Source organism: Leptidea sinapis, chromosome 2, assembly GCF_905404315.1.
Source record: "Leptidea sinapis chromosome 2, ilLepSina1.1, whole genome shotgun sequence".
NCBI lineage: Eukaryota > Metazoa > Arthropoda > Insecta > Lepidoptera > Pieridae > Leptidea > Leptidea sinapis.
In genome coordinates, this window is record NC_066266.1 from 11,567,708 (window position 1) to 11,593,968 (window position 26,261).

Sequence of the window (26,261 nt, forward strand, 5' to 3'; positions counted from 1 at the left end):
AGGGGCAGTACCTTAAATAAAACAGACGTTACATTTTACTGAAAGAAGTCTTTATTTTAATTTAAAAAACAATTTAAACAACTGCATTTATAGTTTTTTTTTTTAAATAACTGCCTGATTGAACCGGGAACCGATCATGATAACGTCAGTTGTCGTCATAATATCCTTATGGAAATGTCAGTTTTTCATTTTCCTGAACAAAATTTATAATAAATATTATATTTATAAGTCATGGTGTTTATTTTATTTGTCATATTATGTAGCAAAAATAAAACCTTACGATGAAGCCTTTCGACCTGTTTATATAACTACAGTATATTTTTTCTCGTGTAGCGGGTTCGGTTAATTAAAAGGCAGGCTGCACCTATATTTAAAAAAATATAGGTGCAGTTTAAAATATTTTTTTATATTAAAATAAAATTTTCGATCAGTATAATGTTACAATATTTAAGGTTCTTGTGGCATAGCCGAGGGACATCCTATATACAAACTCAACTATTCACAGTAATATTCACTTATTATTCATAACAAATTCATTAATCTAAATACCTAAAAATACTCCTAAAAACGAGAACCAGTATAAAAAATAAAAATAGAAAATTATGAAAGCATTCAAGGATAAAATCAACCAATGTTAAATTTATAAAGAAAAATACTTCCATTCAAAAATTTATCTCAGGACACATTCCTTTTTATGCTAAAATTCCGTCACCGAGTTTCAATAAAGAAAACATCGTCTACATAAGTGATATTTAAATATAATATCGAGTGAAGAGTATTTATAATAGGTTCCTTCTCGGTGTCTATTAATATGAGTTTACGTAGGCGTGCTGTAAAAATTGTATCAAAAATCAAAATTTTATCGTACTTTTCAAATGAATGACTTCTGTGAAAAGAGTAGGTATATATAGTTTGACAGTCAATTAAAAAATTAAGTAGCTAACTACTCAGTAATAAAATTATGTTATTGTTTTTCATGGTAACATTTTTATTATGTACGTGAACGTAAAGTATTTAGTATGGCTTAAGCGCGAAGTGCGTAGATATGTTCTAGTAGGGCCTAAAAATCAAAACTTCCACGATTTGTCGCATAAAATCGTGTATAACAATAAAATTGATATAATAAGCACATCGTAAGAAAAATAAATGATTGTTGAATTTATCAAAAAAAAACTAAATCGATTAATAACTGTTTTTACATACATAAATGGTTTTAATGGCTTATGGTGCGGATTTATAGAGTCCGCGTGGTGGGGTAAACACAATAACTTCTGAAAATATAAATTCTTTAACTAAATATATATTTTTTAATCTCTTCATTAATTATGTGGGAAGCCATGGAATGTAAATGGCAGCATAATTTGGTATGTTTAATCAGAGTTATTGTCAGATCAAAGTGCCATTGCAGGACTTTCGATGAATACAACTAAAACAAAAATTTTGACCAATGGTTCGCAAACCTATAACATCACAGTAAATACGAAAAAAATTGAATATGTTAAGGAGTATATTTATCTAGGTCAGCTTATAGCCGCAATTGACACCATGCTTAAAGAAATAGACAGAAGGATAGCCAACACCGGGAAAAGATTTTGGTCCCTTAGCGAGATTATGAAAAATGCAGATATGCCAATTAAAGAAAAAAGAAAAGTATATAATACCTGCATTTTGCCATGTCTAACGTATGGTTGCCAAACATGGGCATTAACAGAAAAGTTGTTGTAAAAAAATCGAAATCTGCCAAAACGGAATCGAAAGAAGTGTTATTGGAATTAAAAGAAGAGATAAAATAAAACTATCAAAAACTAAGAGGAAAACTAAATTCAAAGATGTGAAAACTGTGTGCAAAACATTAAAGTGGAAATTATTAAATTATTATATGTTATCAAAATACTTTCGTAGATACTTCTTTGATTTAACATAAAATATATTTGCTTAGTTATTTGCTTACCATACTAAGTCAGTCAGTCATGCCGTCTCATTTAACTATAAGTCTTACAGTTAGTCCTTTTTCCAGAAGGCGTATACGTAATTGAGTGTATTACTGTCTGTTTTATGCAGAGTTGTGAAGAGAATGATAACTTACCCATGATAACGGATGAGGAATCTTCTGGAATACGAACCTTAGTTTCTACAATGATAACACTTTGACAGGTCTATTCAGGATGGCCATGATTGCAATCAACGTTTGTGGATTGAACATAACTAAGAGCAAATATTTATGCTATAAACTGCTAATTTTGTAATGTCTTATCGTTACAATCACATTCAAATACAATATTAGTTAATTTTCAAGACTGAATTATAATATAAAATAAAATATCGCTGCAGCTTACATCTTGCACCACCTTGTCGTGTCGGGTTTAGTTTACTTTCGCGCAGCGCACGCGTCGCAACTTCCTGTCGAAATACGATAAGTTTTATATAATAGACTATAGAGTATCGATTTATTGAAAACATGTGTAATGCGGATTAGTTCTGTAATACACATACATTACAAATATGAACTTTCTTTTTCATTTTACAATTTATTGCATTGTGTTTTTTATACTTATTTAAACAATATTCAATAAATAATTCCATTTACATAAGACTGTGGTGGTAACATATTCCTTTAATTAAAAAAAGGATCAACACATATGTACTTATACAATTACATTAAAAACACTGCATTTGCTACCTAAGCTTAGATAAGCTTAGTAGATTCATCTAAACTGAACCCTAACAATGATGTAATATAAATAATAAATAAAATATAGTTTTCGTCCACAACGGAACATATCTCGAAAGATGATTGTAAAAGCTCGCTTCTTTTCGAGTTTAGTTCCGATAGTTTTGTAGTTTGGCTATAATATAAGAAATGGAACAAAGAAAAAACATATTATAGAGATTTTATACATACATTTTAAAAAGAATGATATAATTTTATATTCGTTACAAAATAACACTTACGTTTTTTACAGGTCAAGTCATTATCAGGTTCCTGTTTTTCTCTTTTATTGCAATTGCAAGAAATAGTTCTTGCTGAAAGAGTAAAATGTCCTGGGACTCCGACATTTGACTGGTTATTATTTCTTACTTATACTTTATAAAATTTATTAATTAATAATATTATATACTTTATAAAATATATTAATATAATAAAATAAAATAATTGAGAATAAGGAATTAAAGGTTAGTAGATTAGTACACTACAATATATATAACGTTGTTATTGGCTTATATAACGTTCTTTAAAATATTAAAGAACGTTATATAGGGAATATTTCTGAAGACTTTATGAATAAGACAAATGTACCTAGTATCAAATAAACAAATACACTTGGGGTTTAAAAAAATACTAAGCAGATTGAAAAATATTTTTTAAAACCTTTCAGTTTTATTCATTGACAAAACTAAAATTGTTTAACAAAACGGAAGAAACGCTGCGCTATTTCTGTCAGAAAAAAAAGTTTTGCAGTGGAAACCTTAACTTTAAGGTTGTGAATTGTTTTTGTGGAAATATTTTGGAATAGTAAGGAATTAATTTCTTACGAATAACTTTATTTATCGATAGAAAGTAGTAGCAGACATTTGCATTTAAGTGGTTAATACAATATTCTCTTATTGTGCTATCGTTCACAAAAGTGATAATCTATATTACATAAAACATTTAACACTTCAGAACTATTCCAATTATTTACATTAAGAATTTATCTCTCAGAAAAATCAACTTTCGTCCATAATTTCATCAATTGTCTTATGAATTTTCGAACAGGTCACGCGTCCTGACCCGAGTTTAACATTTTATACCCATCCCAAGAAAAGTTCTCAACGCCGCTAAAGAAGTTTCTATCAACATTAATAGAAGCATTTACATATTGCAATGAATTTCATCAGAACACATCAAATGTATCTAGAGTCTAGCCTTTCGAACATACTTCTGTGTAGAGTCTGCCACAAGCATATTGCGACAGAATCTGATTACGTTTCTTAATAATGAGTGTAAATTACAAATTAGCAATTCCTACTTTTCATGACTAGCCAATTAGAGACGTGATAATATTGATGATTCAACATTGCCAAGCTTGGTCTTATATCGTCATCACTATTTCTGCCAATGTCCTTGGAACCAATTGTATTAACAGGTCAGGTGTTTCTTACAAAAATATTTTCTTTATGGAAAAGTAGGACAAATGAGCGTGTGGGTCAGCTGATCTTAAAGTTAAAGTTAAAGTCAATTATCCAATTAGGCTTTAACTAAGCACTTTTGAATCGTCACTATAAGTATTTAATTTATCTACCATAACATGTTCGGAAAAAGTAGAGCTTGTGAGAAAACCATACACGAATCTCAACGGCCACTCTTTTCAATCATTGGAGTATTACATTAGCTGTAATATATAAAACAAATTAGTTTGTAACGTGCTGCATCCAATATATAATAATAATAATATTGACACACTTTTTACACAAATTATCTTGCCCCAAGTTAAGCATATATAGCCTGTGTTATGGGTTACAAGGCAATGATATATTTAATACAATATACTTACTTAAACATACATAATTACATTTAACATCAACATCAATGACTCGGAAACAAATATCCATCTTAATCATATAAATGCTTGCTCCTACCGGGATTCGAACCCGGGACTATCGTTAGGATCGCTAACCACTCGGCTATACAGGTCGTCGTCGTCAGGTTGTATATGAATCTTGTTTAATGTTAAAAGCGTTTTAAATATTAAATATTTCATACAAATTAATAAAGAATAAACTATATTTGATGCACCAACCTTTAGAGCTTGAATTCATTGTTTGTGTAAGGATGCTTCGTGAACATGATCTTTCCTGAGAGATGAATGGTCGTGATCACAACCGCACACATTCTAATCTATAATATTGATTTAAAAGAGTGGCAATTAGTTTCTTCTGACTTCTTCTAATTTAAGCTCAACCTCACAGTGTGGTTTTCAAGGAGCTTTCATTGAGCCGAATTCGACCTTCGCACGGCACGCCACAAGTTAGAATATCATCCCCAACATCTGGATGTGTGGCGGTCTTCCAAAGTGAGGTTTTCAAGGAGCTTTCTTCCTCGTACTACAAGGCTGTGGAATGAACTTTCTTGTGCGGTGATTCCGGGACGATACGAAATGGGTAGCTTAAAAAAAGCGCGTACACCTTCCTTAACTAAACGCTCCTGTGATTCCTCTGGTGTTGCAAGAGAATGTGGGCGGCGGTGATCACTTAACACTAGGTGACGCTTGTTTGTCCTCGTTTTCCATAAAAACAGAACGTTTACAAAGCGGTTATAAATGGTGCAATTTAAAACTTCGACATTCATACGTATTTTTTTATATAGATACTGTAGCGCGTGAGTCCTCTCTCACACGCGGGCTCGTTTCAGAATTAAACAATGTTACTCCGTTAATATTTCTATATTCACTTTCATTTACTATTAAACATATTAATTATAAATATTAAATATTAGGCCGAAGGCCGACCGTTCTTGCTTCATTCATTCTCTTTTCTCTGTATCTGTTACTATTCGATTGTCTTCTTCGCGTCACTTGAATCTCTTTTAAATATTTTATTTTAACCCCCTTATTCATAATAGTCTGCTAACTTAAAGCATTGCTAATTCTCACTCTCTCTTCTTCTATTGACCTAAGTCAGAATGAGAAAAAACACTCCTAAGCGGCTGTTTAAAGTTAGCGGACCATTATGAATAAGGGGGTAAATCTTTACGGCCAACCATACAACAATGAGTTCATATATGCGGATAAGAATTCCTTGTTACAATACTTAAATATTTATCTTTTTTTGATTTGGTTTAATCAGTTTGCACTTGTCTCATAATGCTGACCCCGATGATACAATTGTTATTCCTTATATTAAACCAAGGTTATCAGTTAGAGAGATAGATTCAGTTTTATTTTTATAGAGCGTGAAAAATATTAATATATCTGTTTTATTTGATCTTGTGCCATTAGTACAGGCTACGCCTAGTTTGGGGCAAGATAATTTGTGTAAAAATATGTCAATAATATTATTTATTTTTCCTCGCAGAGGTTCTTACAACAATCCAGTGGACTCATAAGTGTTACATTTAAAATTAATCATTAAAATGCTTTTGTGTGGAGCTGGTGGAAGGTTGACCCTGTATTAATGACCACTAGGACCTCATCAGGACAGTTTGAAAACGATTATAAATTACACTACAGCAAGAAAAAGCATTAGAAAATAATAGTACAGTACACAATTTTAATTTGAAAATTTATGAACGATGCGGGACTCAAAGCTCTCGTGTTCCGTGCGAGCGCTCTTACCACTGAGACAACCGTTTTATTTACGTATCGTTGATAAATCTTGTCTGTCTTGTTCAACTCTCAGGTTGCGGCTACAGGATCTACATTAAAGCTGATAACCTGCTCAAACCCAATTTTTGCATATTAGGAAATTGAATTAAGATGTCGCTCTTTCAATTGCACGGAACGTGAGAGATCGCGGTTTCGAGACCCGCATCGTTCATAAATTTAGTTTTCAAATTAAATTTGGGTAATTAAACCCAGAAGTAAGGGTTATCACCTGCTAACAATACAGTATTTAAAGATAAAATGTGTGCGAGTCTGTGTATGTGTTTGTTTTAAACTCAACGGGAGATAAATGACATCAAATATAATTGTAAAGGAATCCATTTTGAGAAAATATATGCCTTTTATGCCTTTAACGTTTCAGTAGATTGGTAGTCCAAACTACTGTTTCAAGACAAACTTACATTTAGTTTTATTGAGGTAACAAATTTACAAAAGTCTGTTCACCTTACTGTAAAAGTAACCTACTACCTGCAAACAGGAGAAGCGGTTAAATAAAAATGTAAATTTGATGCAAAAAGCTAATGTAAAAATACATATATTTTTTTTTTAAGAATACAAGGGTTGAGACGAGCAGCATATTCCGCTTATAGTAATTGATACGCCCAGCTACTATTCTAGTTACGACGCCCTTCAGAGTGAAACACAATAATGCTTACACATTACGGCTTCTCGGCAGGAAAACGCGCCGTTGTGGTACCCATAATCTAGCCGGCATCCTGTGCAAAGGAGCCTCCCATCAATACACGCGCTTCAATCCTATAAAGAGAATTTTATTGAAACTAACAATCTTGTTAATCAAACAAAATACTAAACTACGTGTTTTACTAATAAGAGTTTATGAATTTAAAAAATTATTAGTAGTATAAACTAGGGCAGGAACGGGGAGGGAGTAACGAGGAGTAACGGGTCAAAAATATTATCCATCTAAGTGGCAGCTTAGAGAATAGGGTGACCTCCTCGCTTAGAGGTTATGGTAACCTAGTTAAAAGGCATAAAAGGCATTTATTTTCTTAAAATCATCATCATTTCTAATATACTAGACACTACTACCGCTTCAGAAACAAATAGCAACAAATAGAGAGAAGAGGCGCAAGAAACTCTCCCAAAATATACAATATTGTACCGTCATTGTTATTGCTATAAAAATTTATAATCTAGTTAAATTAGCAGAACTAAGTTTAAAATTAAGTACTCAATGTAAAATCCCATAAATAACCAATAAAACGTTTTTATAACATATTACACCATAAACAGTCCGTAATAATTTACCAGAGTAATAAAAATATGTAACTGCACTCATATGGCAATAATTCGGCCGTTAGCCCGAGATTTAGGGATGTGCAAATCTTATCGATGATGTGTTGTGGTAATAGTTGATACGTTTGGCCCCCCGCTTAGTTCAACTTAGTTTAGTCGTTTAGTCACAGCCGCACTCCGACGAAAGGCGCACGTTCGAATCGTGCGCATTGCGTTCAAGACCACTTCTACGATCGTAACTACAAACAAACTAAACACATTGTTTTTTTTTTTAGTTTTAACAACTAAACTATATTTTGTTTACGTGTGATGCTTAGTTCCGTTCGGCGGGTTTGTGTATGTGTTATGATAGTGCTGTGTACTTAATGTTTTGTGGAAGGCTGTTATCATGACGCATTGATGTCTAGTGAAGCTGATATGTCTATTATTAGCGAGCTGAGATGGCTGCAAGATGAAGAGCTGTTCGCGTTATCCTTGCAAAACGGTAATTCGCATATTTGATTAGAATTAAAGATTTTATTTACAAATCCCACATGACATTGTGCAATATTCAATTTAAAATTTAAAACTATAATATAAACCGCCTGAATAAAGTCATTTTGTAACATATATACGTAAAAAAACAAATAAACACATGTAATATACTTTTTTGTTTTTTTTTTGTTGACTCTACAATCAACATAGTTATATGTAGCGTTTATTTAAGTGCTAGGAACCACAGCAAAACCTAGTATTTTCATTTTAATTTCTGAGTAAAACTATATGAAATTACAATTTAAATTTAGTGAGCACAGATAACACAAAACAGAAGACTTATACAATGCGTCCGTTGGCGAGAATAGAGTTACTTGGTTGTTATCAAAGTTTAAAGGTTTCTGTGATAAGGCTATTTAAGTGTTAATGTAATGTTTGATTAGTGACAGAATGGTTCCAAATATAGTGTAACAGGTGGAGAAACATTCATAAGAAAATATACGCACAATTTTAAGGTTATATTAACTGTACGGCGTAAAGGTAGAGTCTGCATGATAATTGTTATCAACGTAAGACTCTCCTTTTCTATTTCATAACGTAAAATGCTTAATTTTGTAATATATTTTGTTTGTACAAAAGGGTCACAATATATTTTTAAGTTACTTATATGTTTTTATTATAATCTTACGCATATATATGATAAAAAAATACTTTTCGCCTTTGTAAATGTTTATATTACATATATCATACTGTATACAAGTCATATGGTAACTAACCCAAGTGCTTAAATTACTTTTTGCTTTACAAACAGCTTTGCGAATTTCTTGACAGTTGACACTCGACTAAGGAGAAAAGTGTGCTTACATTGTGTTTAAGCGCACTTTTCCCATTCCGCTAGCAGACTGCGAATGATATGTCCTTATATATATATAGAACGCTATTGCTTTTATTAAATAACGACATATATGAAGAAAAACTATGTAATGTACCCAGCGGAGATTGAATCCGCTAAGTGTTAGTTTGTTAGGAAAAAAACCATTGATCTCTGCCTAACTTTGTGCATGGGATTCGTCAAACTTCGTTCAAAATTAGATTCTTGGACGAGACGAGCAGTACGTTTAGCTGTTGGTTATTGATACGCCTTGCCCATTAGAATGCAGTGCTGTTCAGGATTCTTGAAAGACCCACAAAATCTGAGCGGCACTACAATTGCGCTCGTCACCTTGAGACATAAGATGTTAAGTCTCATTTGCCCAGTAATTTCATTAGCTACGGCGCCCTTCAGACCGAAACACTATAATGCTTACATCACTGCTAAATATCGACCAAAAAATCAACCTTGTCACAATATCTTGCTTAATAAACAGCTTCTAACTTCAACCAATAAGATTTGTACATTATTGTGCGCGTACGCAAATCGACAAAGGAATTTTTTCTGTAAACACAATTTTAATAACCGGTTTGGCAATGTAAAATTCAGCGGCCGCGTGACAATTTATTTCCTATTAATTATAATGAATACAATTCTGTCGTTTACTCTCAAGTTATTTAAGTAAATGATTTATCGATCTACAGCATAACTTAGACTGGTTTATTAAATTTAATTAAGTAGCACTTTGTTTAAATAAAACACTTTTTAAAGGATTAAAACGCGTTTAATTGCAACTGTTTTTTTTAAATTAGATTTTGCCACCCTCTGTCTACAGCAAATACCACCTCCGAGGCAATAAATGGCGCTAAACTTCATAATAACAAGTATGACAATTACGACCTGGACTCATTCCCACTGAAAACGTGATCAGGAATGTCGGCTTAAATAATTATAAAAAAGTTACTTTTACGCAAAATCTAATGTTAAAACACAGTTACGATTACACGCGTTTTAATCTTTTAAAAAGTGTCTTATTTAAATGAAATACTAGTTTGTTTAAAATTTTCTCAATCTACTTTTTAGTATAGTGATCGATACTAAATTATTGGGAGGAGGGAGTAGCAGGGTTATCAACCTTGCAGATGACAACTTAAATAAGTACCACAGTTGCCAGCCTTGAGACTAAATTTTTAAAGTTTTAATTATTTTAGAGCGTTAGGGAAAATTATCAGAATATATTATTACGATGCGCGTACACCGTGACGTAAATTCGACACCCTGACGTTAGCTGGTCAACTAGACCATTTGCCATTTCAGCTACCAAGCCTCTTGTAACTCATATGTCTACTGGACTACAAATAATGGATAACAATTAAATAAATTTCAATTTATATATACAAGTTTTAAAACAAAAAAATAATTTCTCTCTAATTTTAAATTTAATTACACATTACTTAACTATAACGTCTTACTAGTTTATTTGTTTTACTATACTTAAGCGATACTGTTATGTTTTAATTTTAAGTGTAAATATAACTAAGTTAATTAATTTGTGTGGTGTGAAATAGTGTCTGTCTATTTGTAAGGCCATTAGGATAAGGATTATTTAATATCAACTAAGCAAGAGAATCAAATATAGTAATCAATACATTTAAATAGACTCCAGTGTAAGATATATATCTATAACTTGGCATGAAGTTATAAAATGACATAATATAGGTCTGAGGCAGTCTATTTTTTATGTTTTTGACGTTCAATGAGTGATTTTGAATCCTATTTTGAATTAAAATATTTGAATTTGAATTTATAGGATCTATTTATTCGACGACCGAATAGCCGAATGGTTAGTGACTCTGACTACTAAACTCGTGGTTCCGGGTTTGAATTCCGGTAGGTGCAAGCATTTATATGATGAATATGGATTGTTTCCGAGTCATGGATGTTTATTATTGTTTTATGTTTGCTTCAGTATGTTATTGTATTAAATATATGGTTGTCTTGTACCCATAGCACAGACTATACCTAGTTTGGGGCAAGATAATTTGTGTAAAAGTGTGTCAATATTATTTATTATTATATATTATATACACACATAAAACATACACACAGATATAAACATAATGTATGTAAATACAACTTATTTTGCTGTATTCATCTTAGAGGTACCGCTGAAGTTAAAATTCTTGGTGATGTTTTCTCATGATCATGTATATCAAACAGATGACCTCAATAATGACCGTAGCTAATTAAATCTGACCCTGATTGGATAATAAAACTATTTCGTCATAGCTGAGCAAAATAATTACCTTACCTACCTTACCTTATTTGATAAAGTAGATACAAAATATTTTCAATCATTTACAACAAGAAGAACTGATTCAGGGGGAGAACACGAACAGATATCGAGTAGAGAAAAATAAACACAATAAGTAGTAGACATCATCAAAGCAGATATTAATTCAGGAAGAAAACACAAACAGATATCAAGTAGAGAAAAATTAATAAAATAAGTAGTAGATATTATTAGAGAAGTTATTGATTCAGGATGAGAACATGAACAGATATCGAGTAGAGAAAAATTAACACAATAAGTAGTTGATATTATTAAAGAAGTTATTGATTCAGGAGGAGAACATGAACAGATATCGAGTAGAGAAAAATTAATATAATAAGTAGTTGATATATTTAAAGAAGGTATTGATTCAGGAGGAGAACATGAACAGATATCGAGTAGAGAAAAATTAATATAATAAGTAGTTGATATATTTAAAGAAGGTATTGATTCAGGAGGAGAACATGAACAGATATCGAGTAGAGAAAAATTAATATAATAAGTAGTTGATATTATTAAAGCAGATATTGATTCAGGAGGAGAACATGAACAGATATCGAGTAGAGAAAAATTAATATAATAAGTAGTTGATATATTTAAAGAAGGTATTGATTCAGGAGGAGAACATGAACAGATATCGAGTAGAGAAAAATTAATATAATAAGTAGTTGATATATTTAAAGAAGGTATTGATTCAGGAGGAGAACATGAACAGATATCGATTAGAGAAAAATGAAGACAATAAGTAATTGATATTAATAGAGAAGTTATTGATTCAGGAGTACAATATGAACAGATATCGAGTAGAGAAAAATGAACACAATTAGTAGTTGATATTATTAGAGAAGTTATTGATTCAGGGGGAAATCATGGACAGATATCGAGTAGAGAAAAATTAATATAATAAGTAGTTGATATTATTAAAGCAGATATTGATTCAGTGGGAAAACACAAACAGATATCGAGTAGAGAAAAATTAATATAATAAGTAGTTGATATATTTAAAGAAGGTATTGATTCAGGAGGAGAACATGAACAGATATCGAGTAGAGAAAAATTAATATAATAAGTAGTTGATATATTTAAAGAAGGTATTGATTCAGGAGGAGAACATGAACAGATATCGAGTAGAGAAAAATTAACACAATAAGTAGTTGATGTTATTATCAAGCGAATATTGATTCAGGAGGAAAACACGAACAGATATCGAGTAGCGAGACGATGAGAACAGTGAGTAAATAGGAAATAGTTGTCAAGGTGAGCTGCTTGTCGGCTGTTATGCCAGTCGCCAGAACATTACCGGCACTAGCGAAACATTTATTGGTTTATTTAATATCTACAGTTCAAGAAGCACTTGTTACTAGAAATATTGATAGCAGCCTAGCGCAACGCTAAGAAAAAATCGATTCACTCGATTGTATGAAAAGTGCAGTCATTGATAGATTGACAGATGACGGCTATAATCTTGTAAAAAACGGTGATAAACGAGATCTACTTAGTTTTACATCCTCTTCTATTGATAGTATGTCAAAATTTTTTCAACTAAGTCGAATAAGTAATTCTTTGTGGGGCGATGTATATTTGCTTTTACAACAAGATCCCATAAAATGTTCAAAACAAAACACGTATAACGAAATTCAAAAGAATTGTTGAAATATGTTTGTGTGGTAAAGCTTACTATAGTAAAAATTACTTTCTAACTATACCACAGAATGGGAATAGAGCGATCGCGCTCAGGCTTTTAAATAATAAATTTTGTTGCACGGTATTATAATGTAACCATATTTTTATAAAAAAAAACCGGCAGAGTTTTTTGCACCCGTTCTCCTCAAGTCTGAGGCATACTTTTTCGAATGGGTGGTAGTTTTTGACTTTCAATAAGCGAAATTATATAACTATACAATTTTGAATAAAATTTTTAAATTTGAATTTGAATGCAGCAGTTATTTATACTACCTATATGCTGCACTAAAGAGACAAATTTAAAGAAATAAACATTTTAAACTGTTTTCTCTCAATATATTATTGTTGTTAATGTTATGTTTGTATATTGGTACATTAGCAATTTTTCTAGAAATTGTGATAATTCAAATTTAATTAAATAAAATAAATTTTATTACAATGATTTATATTAATAAAAGAAGTGTATGTTACAACATTTGAAAGATGCCATTGAATGTCACGTACGCTACGGACATAAGCATCTAATAGTTGCCGTGATAAAAAAGCTATTGTTCTTAGCGCGGTATCTAGTTGGAGCGCTGCGGACCAATCTTTAATCTTAGTTCGACGTACATAAAAATTAAAGAAAAACTCAAGCTTTTCAATGAGAGTACTCTAATTACTGTTTATAATGCTTAAAATATCTTATTCAGATAAATACATTTTATATACTAGAAAATAGAAATTATTTATTAAACATTGACTGTTTAGTTGAGATATAAAGTTTACTGGTTTCATTATAATTAAAGAAATACGAATTATTTCACTTTTGAAGTGATAACATCTTATAGGAGGGTAAACGCGTCGTAACGTAACGCGTTACGGCACCAGTCTGTCTGGCGTCCCTCTCTCTCACGCACACGGCAGCGGTAGGCAGGCTCCTACTATCTCACTCTAACCAATTGTTACTTTTATAGGATTAAATAATGATACTTATGATGTACAAAACACAAAATTCAAATGTACAAATTCAAATATTTTTATTCAAAATATGATGGACATCTACGTTTTACACGTTTACCGGCTTGTTTTGGTGCTTCACTCTTATGTAAGGTGACACGGAGTTCTTTTTTTTTACTAGTCCGTGGACGTGACATCTCTGATTGAAAGTCAAACCCGTTCCGAAAAAAATGCCTCAGACCTGAGATGTATGGGCGCCACAAACTCAGCGGGCTTTTTTTTCACCAAAAATATGTTTAGAAAGTAAGAATTTACAATTAAACTTATTATTTAATAGGCCAAATGCGGTCGCTCAATTCCCAATCTGTGGTATCATTAAGAAAGTCATTTATGTTACAGTATATTTTACCACACAAACGTTTTTAGCAATTCTTTTGAATATTGTCATATTTTGTTATAAACATTTTCTGGGATCTTGTTGTAAATGCATATAGATCGCCCCATAACAGACTTACTGACTCGACTTAGCCGAGTAGTAGGCATAATAAGTTTATGTATGTTCCTGGTGTTAATATTATGGTTATGACAGCGCTATAGCAAATTCACTTATGTGCCTAAGAACATACATTATATTATCAAGAATATATACATATTCAAGTGTATTTTTTTCCTTTATTTATTTAGGGGCTTTTATATGTATGTACATGTCAGCTCCATTATAATCTACATCCTCCATTATATCCTCCATTATAATGTACATTAACACTAAAAAAAAAGTTAATAAAAGGAAAAGCAAGTTATACAGTCTTCAACAAATAAGACTTATGGATTCAAACAGACTTATGGCATCCTTAGATGCAGGACGGGCAAGAAGTATATTTACAAACATGCCCGTATCAAATCTGTTTAAACCCATAAGTCCTACAATTTTGTCTCTACTAGACTGAAATTGGACACATTCATTTAATAAAAAGAATAATATATATGTATATATATATATATTAATAAATTGGTAGATATGTTTGTTTAACATCAACAATAAGCTTCCCTTATCGATACAAACGTAGTGCTCTATTGTGAACAGTATCAAGGTTAGCGTGAAGCAAGAACGGTTATTGTTCATCAGTTCAGCTGTCAGTTATGTATGACTGCTGCGAGTCTGATAACCTAAGCGTTTGATGTAACTGTGCTGACGTGAGAACTATCACGCCTTACGATCTTAAAGCTCACTAGTGTCCGCTCCCGACTTCGGGAATTTTTAGTTGGTGAACTAGACCATTTGTATCATACTTCCACTACCAAGTCCCTTGTAACTCATATGACTACTAGACCACAAGCAATGTACGTGAATTAAATAAATTTCAATACATAATTTCAATATAATATATACAGGTTTTAAATAGAACAAATAATTTATATCTAATCAATTCTGTGGGGAGATTGTTGATTTTGTATTTTGACGATACGATGGTTGAATAATAAATAAATAAAAAATGTAATTCTTGTGAAAATTTAATGAACACCATTTCGTGCTGTTGTTTTAATTTGCAAGCATACACAGTTCAATTTGTTTTTTAAAAAGCCTAAAATACATCAATTAATAAAATATTCATCTTGAGCATCTTAAAATATTTGATTTACAACTTTTATTGTAAAGAATTAATAATGACGCGCAATTATATGCAATAAAGTTATCCGCGGGAGAATCTACATAATTATTTTAAAAGAACATTCACGACGAAAACTTAGAGTATATAAGGAGGCGGAGACGTTATTATGTCATTGTAATGCTGGTACATAGAGTTGAGCAGTAGCCACTTTTTACATTACAATAAATCTTTGATTGAATCTTGATGTAATAAATATAAATTATACGTAATTATGTGAAATTTAAAACGTTATCCGCGAGAGAATCTACATAATGATTTTAAAATTCAATAAGATAATTGATATGCGTTTAAAAGGAAGGCTTAGACTATTTAATAAATCGGAGACGAAATATATATATATATATATATTATGTGCAGAGCCGCGCAAACGTTGTTTCGCCATATAAATTAAGTACTCCAGGCCCGCTCATTGTATGAATCTGTAATGATATGTCACTGACTGAATTATTTGTCTTGCGAATATATAGGTGTTTCTAATTCAAAAAAATATAGGTTACGGATAAGTTATCACCGTAATGATATACTAAAACCTTTACTGAAACTTGTTCCATCTTACGGTTTAAGTATTATTCCGATCGGTTCAGTAGTTTTCGCAGTATAACCGAAGGGAAATTCAGTTCTCATTTAGAAAGATTTATAAACTTATTTTAATGCGTTCTCAATAAGGTATTAATTATACATATGCTTTAAAAAAAAGCGGTTTGATTTGAGTACAAACAAACACTTACAGTCGAAAAGCTTTGGCTGGCGCATTGGTTAGAACTATTGACACTTATCAAGGAGCCGAGGTTCGATCCTCGCCCGCCACGTATCAAAGTGTTTTCGGTTTTCAAATTCACATGTACGTTTATTTGACGCTTTATAAGGTTGTTCGCTCTTGTGATTCCTCTGGTGTTACAACAGATGGGCGGCATCGGGTGTCTTGTATAAACATTTCGCATGCATCGCATATCCTTTTGGTTAAGTATTCTGAGACTGAAGGTGATTATAATATCAAGCAAAATATTTTCGGCACATTATAAAGATTTTATAGACTGTGGTTTATAATATTTTCCAAAAATATTGTAATAATTCTAAGCTTCAAGGATATATTATTTATAATCTTCTTCTTCTGGATATATATACTGAAGATGGTCTTTGTTTGAGGCTCAATCATGCCTAAACCACTGATCGTATCGACATGAAACTACCACCATTCGTAGCGAAATTGATCCTAGATGTTTTATGTTTATTTATTTTATGAAGTCCAACGTTCCATCATTAATTTATGTCCTTTTAAAATTTGCCCAGCTAAGCGGGCAGGAACGGCTATTAATATATATAAATCCAGTGTCCTGATGTTTGTTTCCAGTGAACTCCTAAACTATCCAACGGATTGTAATGGGGATTACTTCATGGAGTGCAGTTTAGTCCAACTTCAGAAATAGTTTAGTTTTTATTTTGATTTGGCTCTAAAAATTATTTATATTTCCAATATTAATTGTTTTGTATGCACATATTTTCTATGAGAGTATTTATAGACACACGCTTCGACAGTTCTGCTGTGAAACAATTTCATTATAACAACAGTTCTTGATATTGTTATGAAATATTATTGACAAATTCATAAAAACAGTGTTTTATTTATTATGTAAAGAACAATGTATGTTGGGTCAGCTGGTAATACATATATTATTTTCACAATCTGACTAAACAAATGATGAATTAATGTTGTATATATACAATTACATACGTCTTTCGCTTAGTGAATGAGATAAAGTAAAATGATTTTAATTATTATTTAACTTTATGATTAAATTTGTTTGATATACATCTTTATTTCAAGGCTCGTATTCTAGAACACGTCTCAATATCTAATCCTTGATCAAGTCTATTTTGTCTCTTTAACACATGATTTTGAAGACAGTGACAAAACATACTTGATTACTATTAAAAATTAAGAACATAAAATTACTGAACAATTTTTTTATAAAAAAAAAAGAAATAAACGAGAAAAATTGTATCAGGATAATAGCAAATCATTTTATGGAATAGGAGCACAAACGAAAGTACGGGTCACCTGGTGTTAAGTGATCACCGCCACCCACATTCTCTTGCAACACCAGTGGAATCACAGTAGCGTTTCCGGCTTTTAAGGAAGGTGTACGCGCTTTTTTGAAGGTACCCATGTCGTATCGTCCGGAAACACCACACAAGGAAGCTCATTTCACAGCTTTGTAGTACGTGGAAGAAAGGTCCTTGAAAACCTCACTGTGGAAGACCGCCACACATCCAGATGTTGGGGATGATATTCTAACTTGTGGCGTGTCATGCGAAGGTGGAATTCGGCGGCAGGAATCAGGTTAAACAGCTCTTTGGAACACTCGCCGTGATAAATGCGGTAGAAGACACACACAGGACACATTACGATAAAATATGTTATGGTGTGCTCTCGTACAATTCACAATTTTATTAATAAACTATATACCCGCAAACATTGCTTTGACATATAAAATTTTAGTATTTGTTAAAAGACTAAGGGTGGATTGCATCATATTAACTGTTATAGTTAAGATTTAAGTCAAATTAACTTTAACAGTTACGCTGACTTTAACATAGACTGCGTAATACAGACAATATTGAATATTTGTTTGAAACTTTTGACACGTCGCTATTTAGCTATTTATCATTAACAATAGCTTTAGCCGGCGAAGATTTGACGGTTACCGTTAACAGTTAAAGTTGTGACGTCATCTAAAATTGTCAAATGGTGCAACTCACTTATTTCTTAACCGGTACTTTAACAGGTTTGTTATTGCTAATGATGGTTGGTGCAACTCAGCCAAAACGTAGGAAAGATTATTCAAACAGGGTATACATCAAAGAGGATGTAAATATTACGTATTAAGAGGGAGAACTGCCTAAGGAAAAATTGAAATTTAGTTTAATATGAAACGTGCCGTGATTTGACATAAGTTTGAAATAGTAGTAATTACAGTATGACGATTGGCGGCGAAGTATTATCCTGCTAAGTTTGAAAGCGAATAGTTGTTTAAAATGTAGTGGATTTCAGCAATCTCTGTTTTTTACAAGATTATAGCCGTCATTTGTCAATCTATCAATGACTGCACGTTATATACTCGTACAATCGCGTGAATCGCTTTTTACACACTTTATTTTAGCTTCACCTGTAGATATGTATATTTTTTTTTGTAACCGACTAATTTAGCGCGATTTTGACCCACTATAAATAGCCAGATTTCGTTCAAACGATAAAATTACTCCATTTTTCAATTTGCAAAATACGATTTCATCGTTTTTCAATTATTTTGTCGGGTTTTCTATAAGAATCATGTTTATTTAGTTTTTTTAAACTTTTATTTATTTCTTAGAGAGTTTTGCTACTCTGGGTGGTATGTGTTTGTAATGTCAACGATAACGAATTAACGGTTGACAAGGAGTATTATATAGTCTTCAAAAATACGTTTTCAACGATATCAAATGTTTTACTTTGCGTATACAACTCATGAGATGAATAAACAGCATAAAACGGATGTAGCACATAAACAGAAAGATTAACCAAGATCCCATCACCTTGCTAATGTTAATGATGATGAGCAAACCGCCCCAGGGTCACTGCAAGCATTTATCTTCAAACAAAATGATAGCACGACACTTTATCTCAACGGGTTAAGTCTTAAATTACAATGTCAATGCATTTTCACCCGCAAATAGCGTCTAGATATCGCAGTCGTTAAAATCGGTAACACAGTCTTGTAAGAAGCGATTGCGAGTTGGTAAAGGAAATTATAGTAATTATTGAATACATATAGTGTAGTTTTCTCGTCCTTAATGCTTAGTATTTGCCCGTTTATTGTAGTGTAAAAATTACACGAAGCAGTTATGATGTATGGGATAATTGTCGTGTTAAAACTACACGGGGCATTAGTGTGTACAAATTAATTGCCTTGGTGTAATCTTTTACGATTCAAGTGATACGCCCTGCTAACATGATAACTAATTGCCGCTCAGGCTTCTAGGCATCGCAATTGCGTTCGTCATTTTAAGACAAAAGTTATGTTAAGTCTCATTAGGTCGATTATGGAGCCCTTTAAACTGAAACAAAAAAATTGCGTGTCAGAAGTGAAACCTCATTCTTCTTCGTAATTTAATGAATTTGATTATAATTAAAATAATTATAATTACTGTCTTCAATAATACTTGCACATATAACTTATTGACGCCGAATAAAGAACAGAAGAAAGAGCCGGTGTGACCACTAGACTCCTCCCAAGAAGCCTCCCGCTGGAAAATTGGTCGCATGTTAAAGAGCACTAGTTAGCACTAAATATTTGGGACCATTCCAGACATACTATATATTTTTATTATAAAAGAAAATGCCTCTAAAATCGATAGAAAAATGCAGTTGATTTGGACTTAAGTAAATACAATAAATGTATACACTTCTACAATAAAGTCCCAGCCACTGTTCAGGCATTGTCTATAAATAAATTTAAATGTTTTATAAAAAAATGGCTCTGTCGTAAATCCTATTACTCCACTGCTGAATATCTAAATGATCGGACAGCCTGGGACTAGATTGTGATTATTTTATAGCAACTGTACAATATTGTATATTTTTATTGAAAAGAGCGCAAAAAAAAAGAATGCTGGGAGAGTTTCTTGCGCCGCTTCTTCTCTCTCAGAGCGCCATTTGTTTCCGAAGCGGTAGTAGTATCTAGTAGTATAAGAAATGACATCAAAAAGAATTCTAAAGGAATCAATTTTGAGAAAATAAATGCCTTTTATGCCTTTTATGCCTTTTACAAAGTATACTTAAAACTGCATTGCATATGAATAAATAAACCTAAACTTCTTTAGTTAGCCATAAACAATTTGGAACTAACCAACCATACTGCCCATTATTTCACCGGAAAATGCTTCTAAAATCGATAGAAAAAGGCAGTCGGTTGGGACCAAAATATTATTATTACTATGGCATCCATGCCATCCAACGCAAAAGAACCGCGTCATTGCTGAAGAGGTTGCGGGGTAGCCGTAACATCATTCTGCAAACCATTGCTAGTCATTATGATGCGCCAATTATAAAGACATTTATATGCCTGTAATGTCATTGTACTAACAATTATTATGTTTTTTTTTTCTCTTAATTAAATTATTATTATGATTATTAATTATTATCTTTTTAATTGTGATGATATTAAATTTTTATCTGTAATTTAATTAAAATGAAATAAAACTCAACAATGTAATGTAATTTAAGTTAATATTGTTTGTAAATCTATGGGTGAATTGCCTGAAATAAATGATTATTATTATTATAATTATTATAAGTTATACTTATTTGAATATCTTGTTTATTGTTCTATGAGTAAAACATTATACATTGACGACCTATGTAGCCGAATGGTTAGTGGCCCTGACTACTAAGCTAGAGGTCCCTCATCAGAGGTTCAATCATTTATATGATGAATATAGATGTTTGTTTCCGAGTCATGGATGTTTATATGTATTTATGAATGTTTAAGTAAGTATATTGTATTAAATATATCGTTGTCTTGTACCCATAGTACAGGCTACGCCCAGTTTGGGGCAAGATAATTTGTGTAAAAGTGTGTCAATAATATTATTATTATTCTCGGCGTTACGAATAAACTTGGTGTAAAGTGATAGCTGAGAATAAACCAAGAATATTGCAAAATATTAACAAAAAGACATTTTGCTAATGATTGGTTTATTCGGACGTATATTGTTTCCCGTGTTAATTTGCGTGGCTACCTGACATTCGCAAAACTTCAGAATGATCATTATATTGACAATATTGTCAGCGTAACAGACAAGATTTTGCGTATTATTGGCTTATTCTCAGGTTTAACTTTATTTGAAAGGCCGTAGCAGAATAGAATACTATGTCACTGGTGTAACATATAATTACTTAAGACGAAGCCTTTCAAAACATTGAGTCATAGCTATAAAATTGGATACATTCAACGTTTAACCAGAAAAATACTTTTACGGCCGTTTTGTGTTTTTCCTTATTGTCATATTGATTATAAAACAATTTAATGGTGCTGAGAAATATCTATATTAATTCCTACGTAAAGTTTTTATTTTAACATACATAAATCCAGTGTCCTGATGTTTTTTTTTCCAATGAACTTCTAAACTAATTAATGGATTTTTGTGGGTATTACTTCATGGAGTGCGGTTTAGTCCAATTTGAGAAATAGGATAGTTTTTATTTCGATTTGGGACCCATAATTATTTTTATATCCAATATTTGTTTTGTATGGACATATTTTCTATCTGTTTCATTTATTTTCTCTATCTGTTTAAATAAGTGAATATAATGAAGAAATTCAATACATTCAAAAAAAATGTGTACATTGCAATTTGCACGTGGTAGAAGTGAAACCTTCAAACATTTTGGCTTCAAGATGGTCAGCACTTGTATAATAATTATAAGATGTGCATTGTGCATGAAACTCTAAACTGCATATTATGGTTTCCTGGTACATGTTGCTACCTACGATGACACATCATTTCAACCGCTATGAATGACATTACTATCGCCGCTACCATATTTATGTTCTCCTGGTGTCTATGTAGTAATACGTCGTGCGCATGACGTCAGAATATATTAAGGTATACTCGCGTCATACATAAGACAAACTCCTCTTCAACTTTAATCGCCTAGTACCAAAACACTGTATAATGCTTCCTATATCATTCTCTCGCCGGCTGACTTCTACACATTTACCTGTATGTGTATTTATCGTTTCGCTTTTAAGTATCATTTCTAAAAATTGAGACGTTTGACGTATGAGTAGGACAAAGTTGGTTTAGGCCCGATTTCACAAAGACTGTATTTACACTAGAGTCCATCTAGTACAACTATACTCAGTCGATTTATTCGATGGTTAACTTCAATAACGTTTCACCATGTTAGTTTATGAATATGTTACCTTCGCATAGTAACTCTGTGACATTGAACGAATGAATCGATTGAATGCATAATGCATCCAAGTATAATACACAGTTTGACGTATTTTGGCACAATAGCGCTGCGTACTTAGGTATATCGCTGACAACTGAATACAATGATGATTCTGAAGTTTTCCGAATGTCAAGCAGCCTTACAAATAAACGCGGACACGCTATACGTCCGAATAAACCAATCATAAGCAAAATGTCTATTTGTAAACATTTTGCATATCCTTGGTTTATTCTCAGGTATAACTGTATACCAAGTTTATGGTAAGTTCGCATAGATTAAATATTACATAGTTCATATATATATATATATTTTCTACATAGAATTTTTTTAGTTTAATTTTGAAATTTTTCATTATAATCAAAAATAAAAAAGTCATCGAGTAGTGAATTTAGCATCTAAGGTAACAGTGGTAAGGTATCTTATTATTTGTATAAATGAATATATTTCGAAATATTTCAATTCATAAGGTATTGCAGACTTTTAAATTACTTTTGTAATATTATTTTTTTCTATCTGGCTTTGGTTAATTCCTGTTTTTAACTCACTTTTATATTTATGAAGGTATGATAAGCGAAATTAGCATGTAGCGTTAACCTTTGAAATATTTTGCATACCCTGTGCATTTAATGTAAATTGTAAATAGTATAATTTTTTTATAACAGTAAGGGACGAGACGAGGAGGACGTTCAGCTGATGTTAATTGATACGCCCTCCCCATTACAATGCAGTACTACTCAGAATTCACGAGAAATCCAAACAATACAATTGGATTTGTCTCCTTGAGACATAAGATGTTAGGTCTCATTTGCCCAGTAATTTCGCTAGCTACGGCGCCATACAGAGTGTAATACAATAATGCTTACACATTACTGCTTCACGGCAGAAATAGGCGCCATTGTGGTACTCATAATCTAGCCGGCATCCTGTGCAAAGGAGACATCTGGTAACAGACTATAGAGAGCGTAATTCTTCAGTTGAAATCCGATCCTTACAGAATTACTACTTGTTATATAACTACATATATACATACAACAATGTTGCTATCGTTTTTGCCCGCGTATTCTTATAAGGTCCGAACTTCATAGATGTTAGAAGCGATGAACATACAATAACAAGTCCGTCACGACTCGGCAATACCAAGTACTGAGTGTCATGACCTTCGCTCGATTTTGACAGTTATGTAATTAAAAATAACTTTGAAGTTCCTTTATCTGACCCTGGCGGTAATCGTTGATCGAATCAGTTCCTTGTTGTTGTTTTAGCAGGAACAATATTAAATGACAACATAATTATTATTAACTAGCTGTCCGGACAGACGTCGTTCTGTCAAAAGTTAATATTAAAACTTAAATAAATATTATATATAACGTAAATATCTGACAATAAATGACGAATATCTGGACTATACCCTCCTTTAAGGCCGGCAACGGTTTCATGATTCCTCTGGTGTTGCAAGAGAATGTGGGCGGCGGTGATCACTTAACACCAGGTGACGCGTACGCAAACCTCCTCCAGCATAAAGAACAGTTAGTTTTAACTAGGTACCATTGTATATTCTTAACCAGGCTTGCAGACACGCGTAGGAGATACTCGAGGTACAACCAGGTCGTCACTAGTAGTGAAATAAATGTATTCTATTTTCAAATTGGACATGTAGGATTAGTTGATTATAAGGATGACTCACAGAAGGCTGTACTGTGACATAAGTCCGTCGCGCTCAATGGATTAGTGTTGCTCAAGCGATTACTGTTTGTGCTGGCTTATATATTTAATGTCAACTTACCTACAGTCTGACAACTTATGCTTTGTGCGAAACAATTACATAATACTTGTTAATGAATGTCTTGAAAAAAAAAGCAATTGTATGGTAGTATGAATTTACGATGTGTCATTTTTTCCACAAAATATAATCAATATCAGATTAATAATTGGAAGAAAAAAAAACTAGATTAAATAATACAATAATATGCTTTGCTGATTCGTAAAAAAAAACCTTAGTTATGTGTCGGGTTTGAACCTACGTTCCCTCTCGAGAACCAGAGCTAAAATCTGGCGCCATAGTCTTCTTGGCCAACCTGACTTTATGGTAACAGTTGAATCATTTATATCCGAATGGCAATGGAGCGACCGTCCTCAGGTTATTTTCCAATAAATTATGTATCGCAATAAAATATTTTTAATCTATACACATAAATAAATTTGGAGTGTCCGTTTGTTATATTGAAATAACCGGTTTTTTACTACATGTATATGAATATATATACACCAATATAACATTTGTTACAATTTTTATTTCTCTGTCTGTCCGTTTGTTCCGGCTAATCTCTGACATGGCTGGATCGATCCTGACGGGACTTTTATTGACAGGTAGCTGATGTAATAAAAAGTAACTTAGGCTACGTTTATTTTTGAAAAAATATTTTATTTTAGAAAAATAAAGTAATGTTGCAATGTCCAAGAAACGGTCTAACTTTAAAAATAATTTATATGGCGAAACAACGTTTGCCGGGTCAGCTAGTATATTATAAATTAAATGCTCACTGAGTATCACCCCTTCTTATCCAGTATAATATTTTAAAACCCTATTTTGAATAAAAAACATGCCAAAAACCATTGCTGTAAAATTTACTATTGACAAATAAGGTCCAACAGCCATCTTCCATACTGAAGTAATTGACAGAAACAACCTTCATAATTGCTAGCTAGCTCCTTCTGATACAAATATAACACATTCCATCATTTCTCAAGAATATCTCCAACCATAAGTCATACAGTGCTATTTCTTCACAAATGGCGTAAGCTTCGTGTAATCGCTTTTGTAATTAGTGCTAAATAGTTTTGCAGTCATGTATAACAGTTAATCTCTCACTTATGCAGCCTGATTCTAATCTAAGTCTATATATTACACATATAAGCCAGATAATTAAACTTTATATTCATTGACGTGCAATAATCAATTACACTCACAATCATCAAAAATTGTTTGAAGCAAAACTCTGCCTACGTGTCTATTAGGTGGAGTGTTCAATTGTGTTTCGACTGCGCTTTGAATACAACGCCACGCAATGACAAAGTGTTCAGTGAAACATTTGAGACAAAATTGGGTAACTAACTTGACGTTTTAATCATTTTGCTAAATAATTACATTTCAATTGCTAAAACAAAATGTTCTTGCCTCGTGTTCGCATCCGAACTTCTAATGAGCGTGTACAATAGACTTTGATCATTACTGTCACGAAGTAAGGTGCTAATTTGAATGAATATTTTTATGTTGTCTATACAAATTAATATATACGTATATACAACGCTGCTCCGCTAGTACATTATTTGACGCCCTTTTAATAGGCGATTGAGTATAGTGAGTGTAGTGAATTCGCAATGATGTCCCGTCTCAAACTGCGTATTTGCGCTCGCAGTGCGCGGCTAGATTATGGGTACCGCAACCGCGCCTTTTTCTGCCGTGAAGAAGTAATGTGTGTAATTTTTGTGAAATTACTGGGCAAATGAGGCTTAAGATCTTATATTTTTTTATGAAAATAAGGGTCAAGACGATCAGAACGTTCAGCTGATGGTAATTGATACGCCCTGCCCATTACAATGCAGTGCCGCTCAGGATTCTTGAAATACCCAAAAATTCTGAGCGGCACTACAGCAGCGCTCGTCACCTTGAGACATA

At 32.3% G+C, this 26,261-nt stretch overlaps 1 protein-coding gene across 1 annotated transcript in view; it reads left to right on the plus strand.

Moving 5' to 3' along the window:
* The first annotated feature begins 7,803 nt into the window (after positions 1-7,803).
* Positions 7,804-26,261, plus strand: part of LOC126971639 (stAR-related lipid transfer protein 13) — a 344,608-nt gene continuing 326,150 nt past the window's right edge. The window contains exon 1 of the mRNA XM_050818006.1: positions 7,804-8,103. Coding sequence (XP_050673963.1) covers positions 8,019-8,103 — 85 coding nt within the window. The 5' untranslated portion in view covers positions 7,804-8,018. The remainder of the gene's footprint in view (positions 8,104-26,261) is intronic.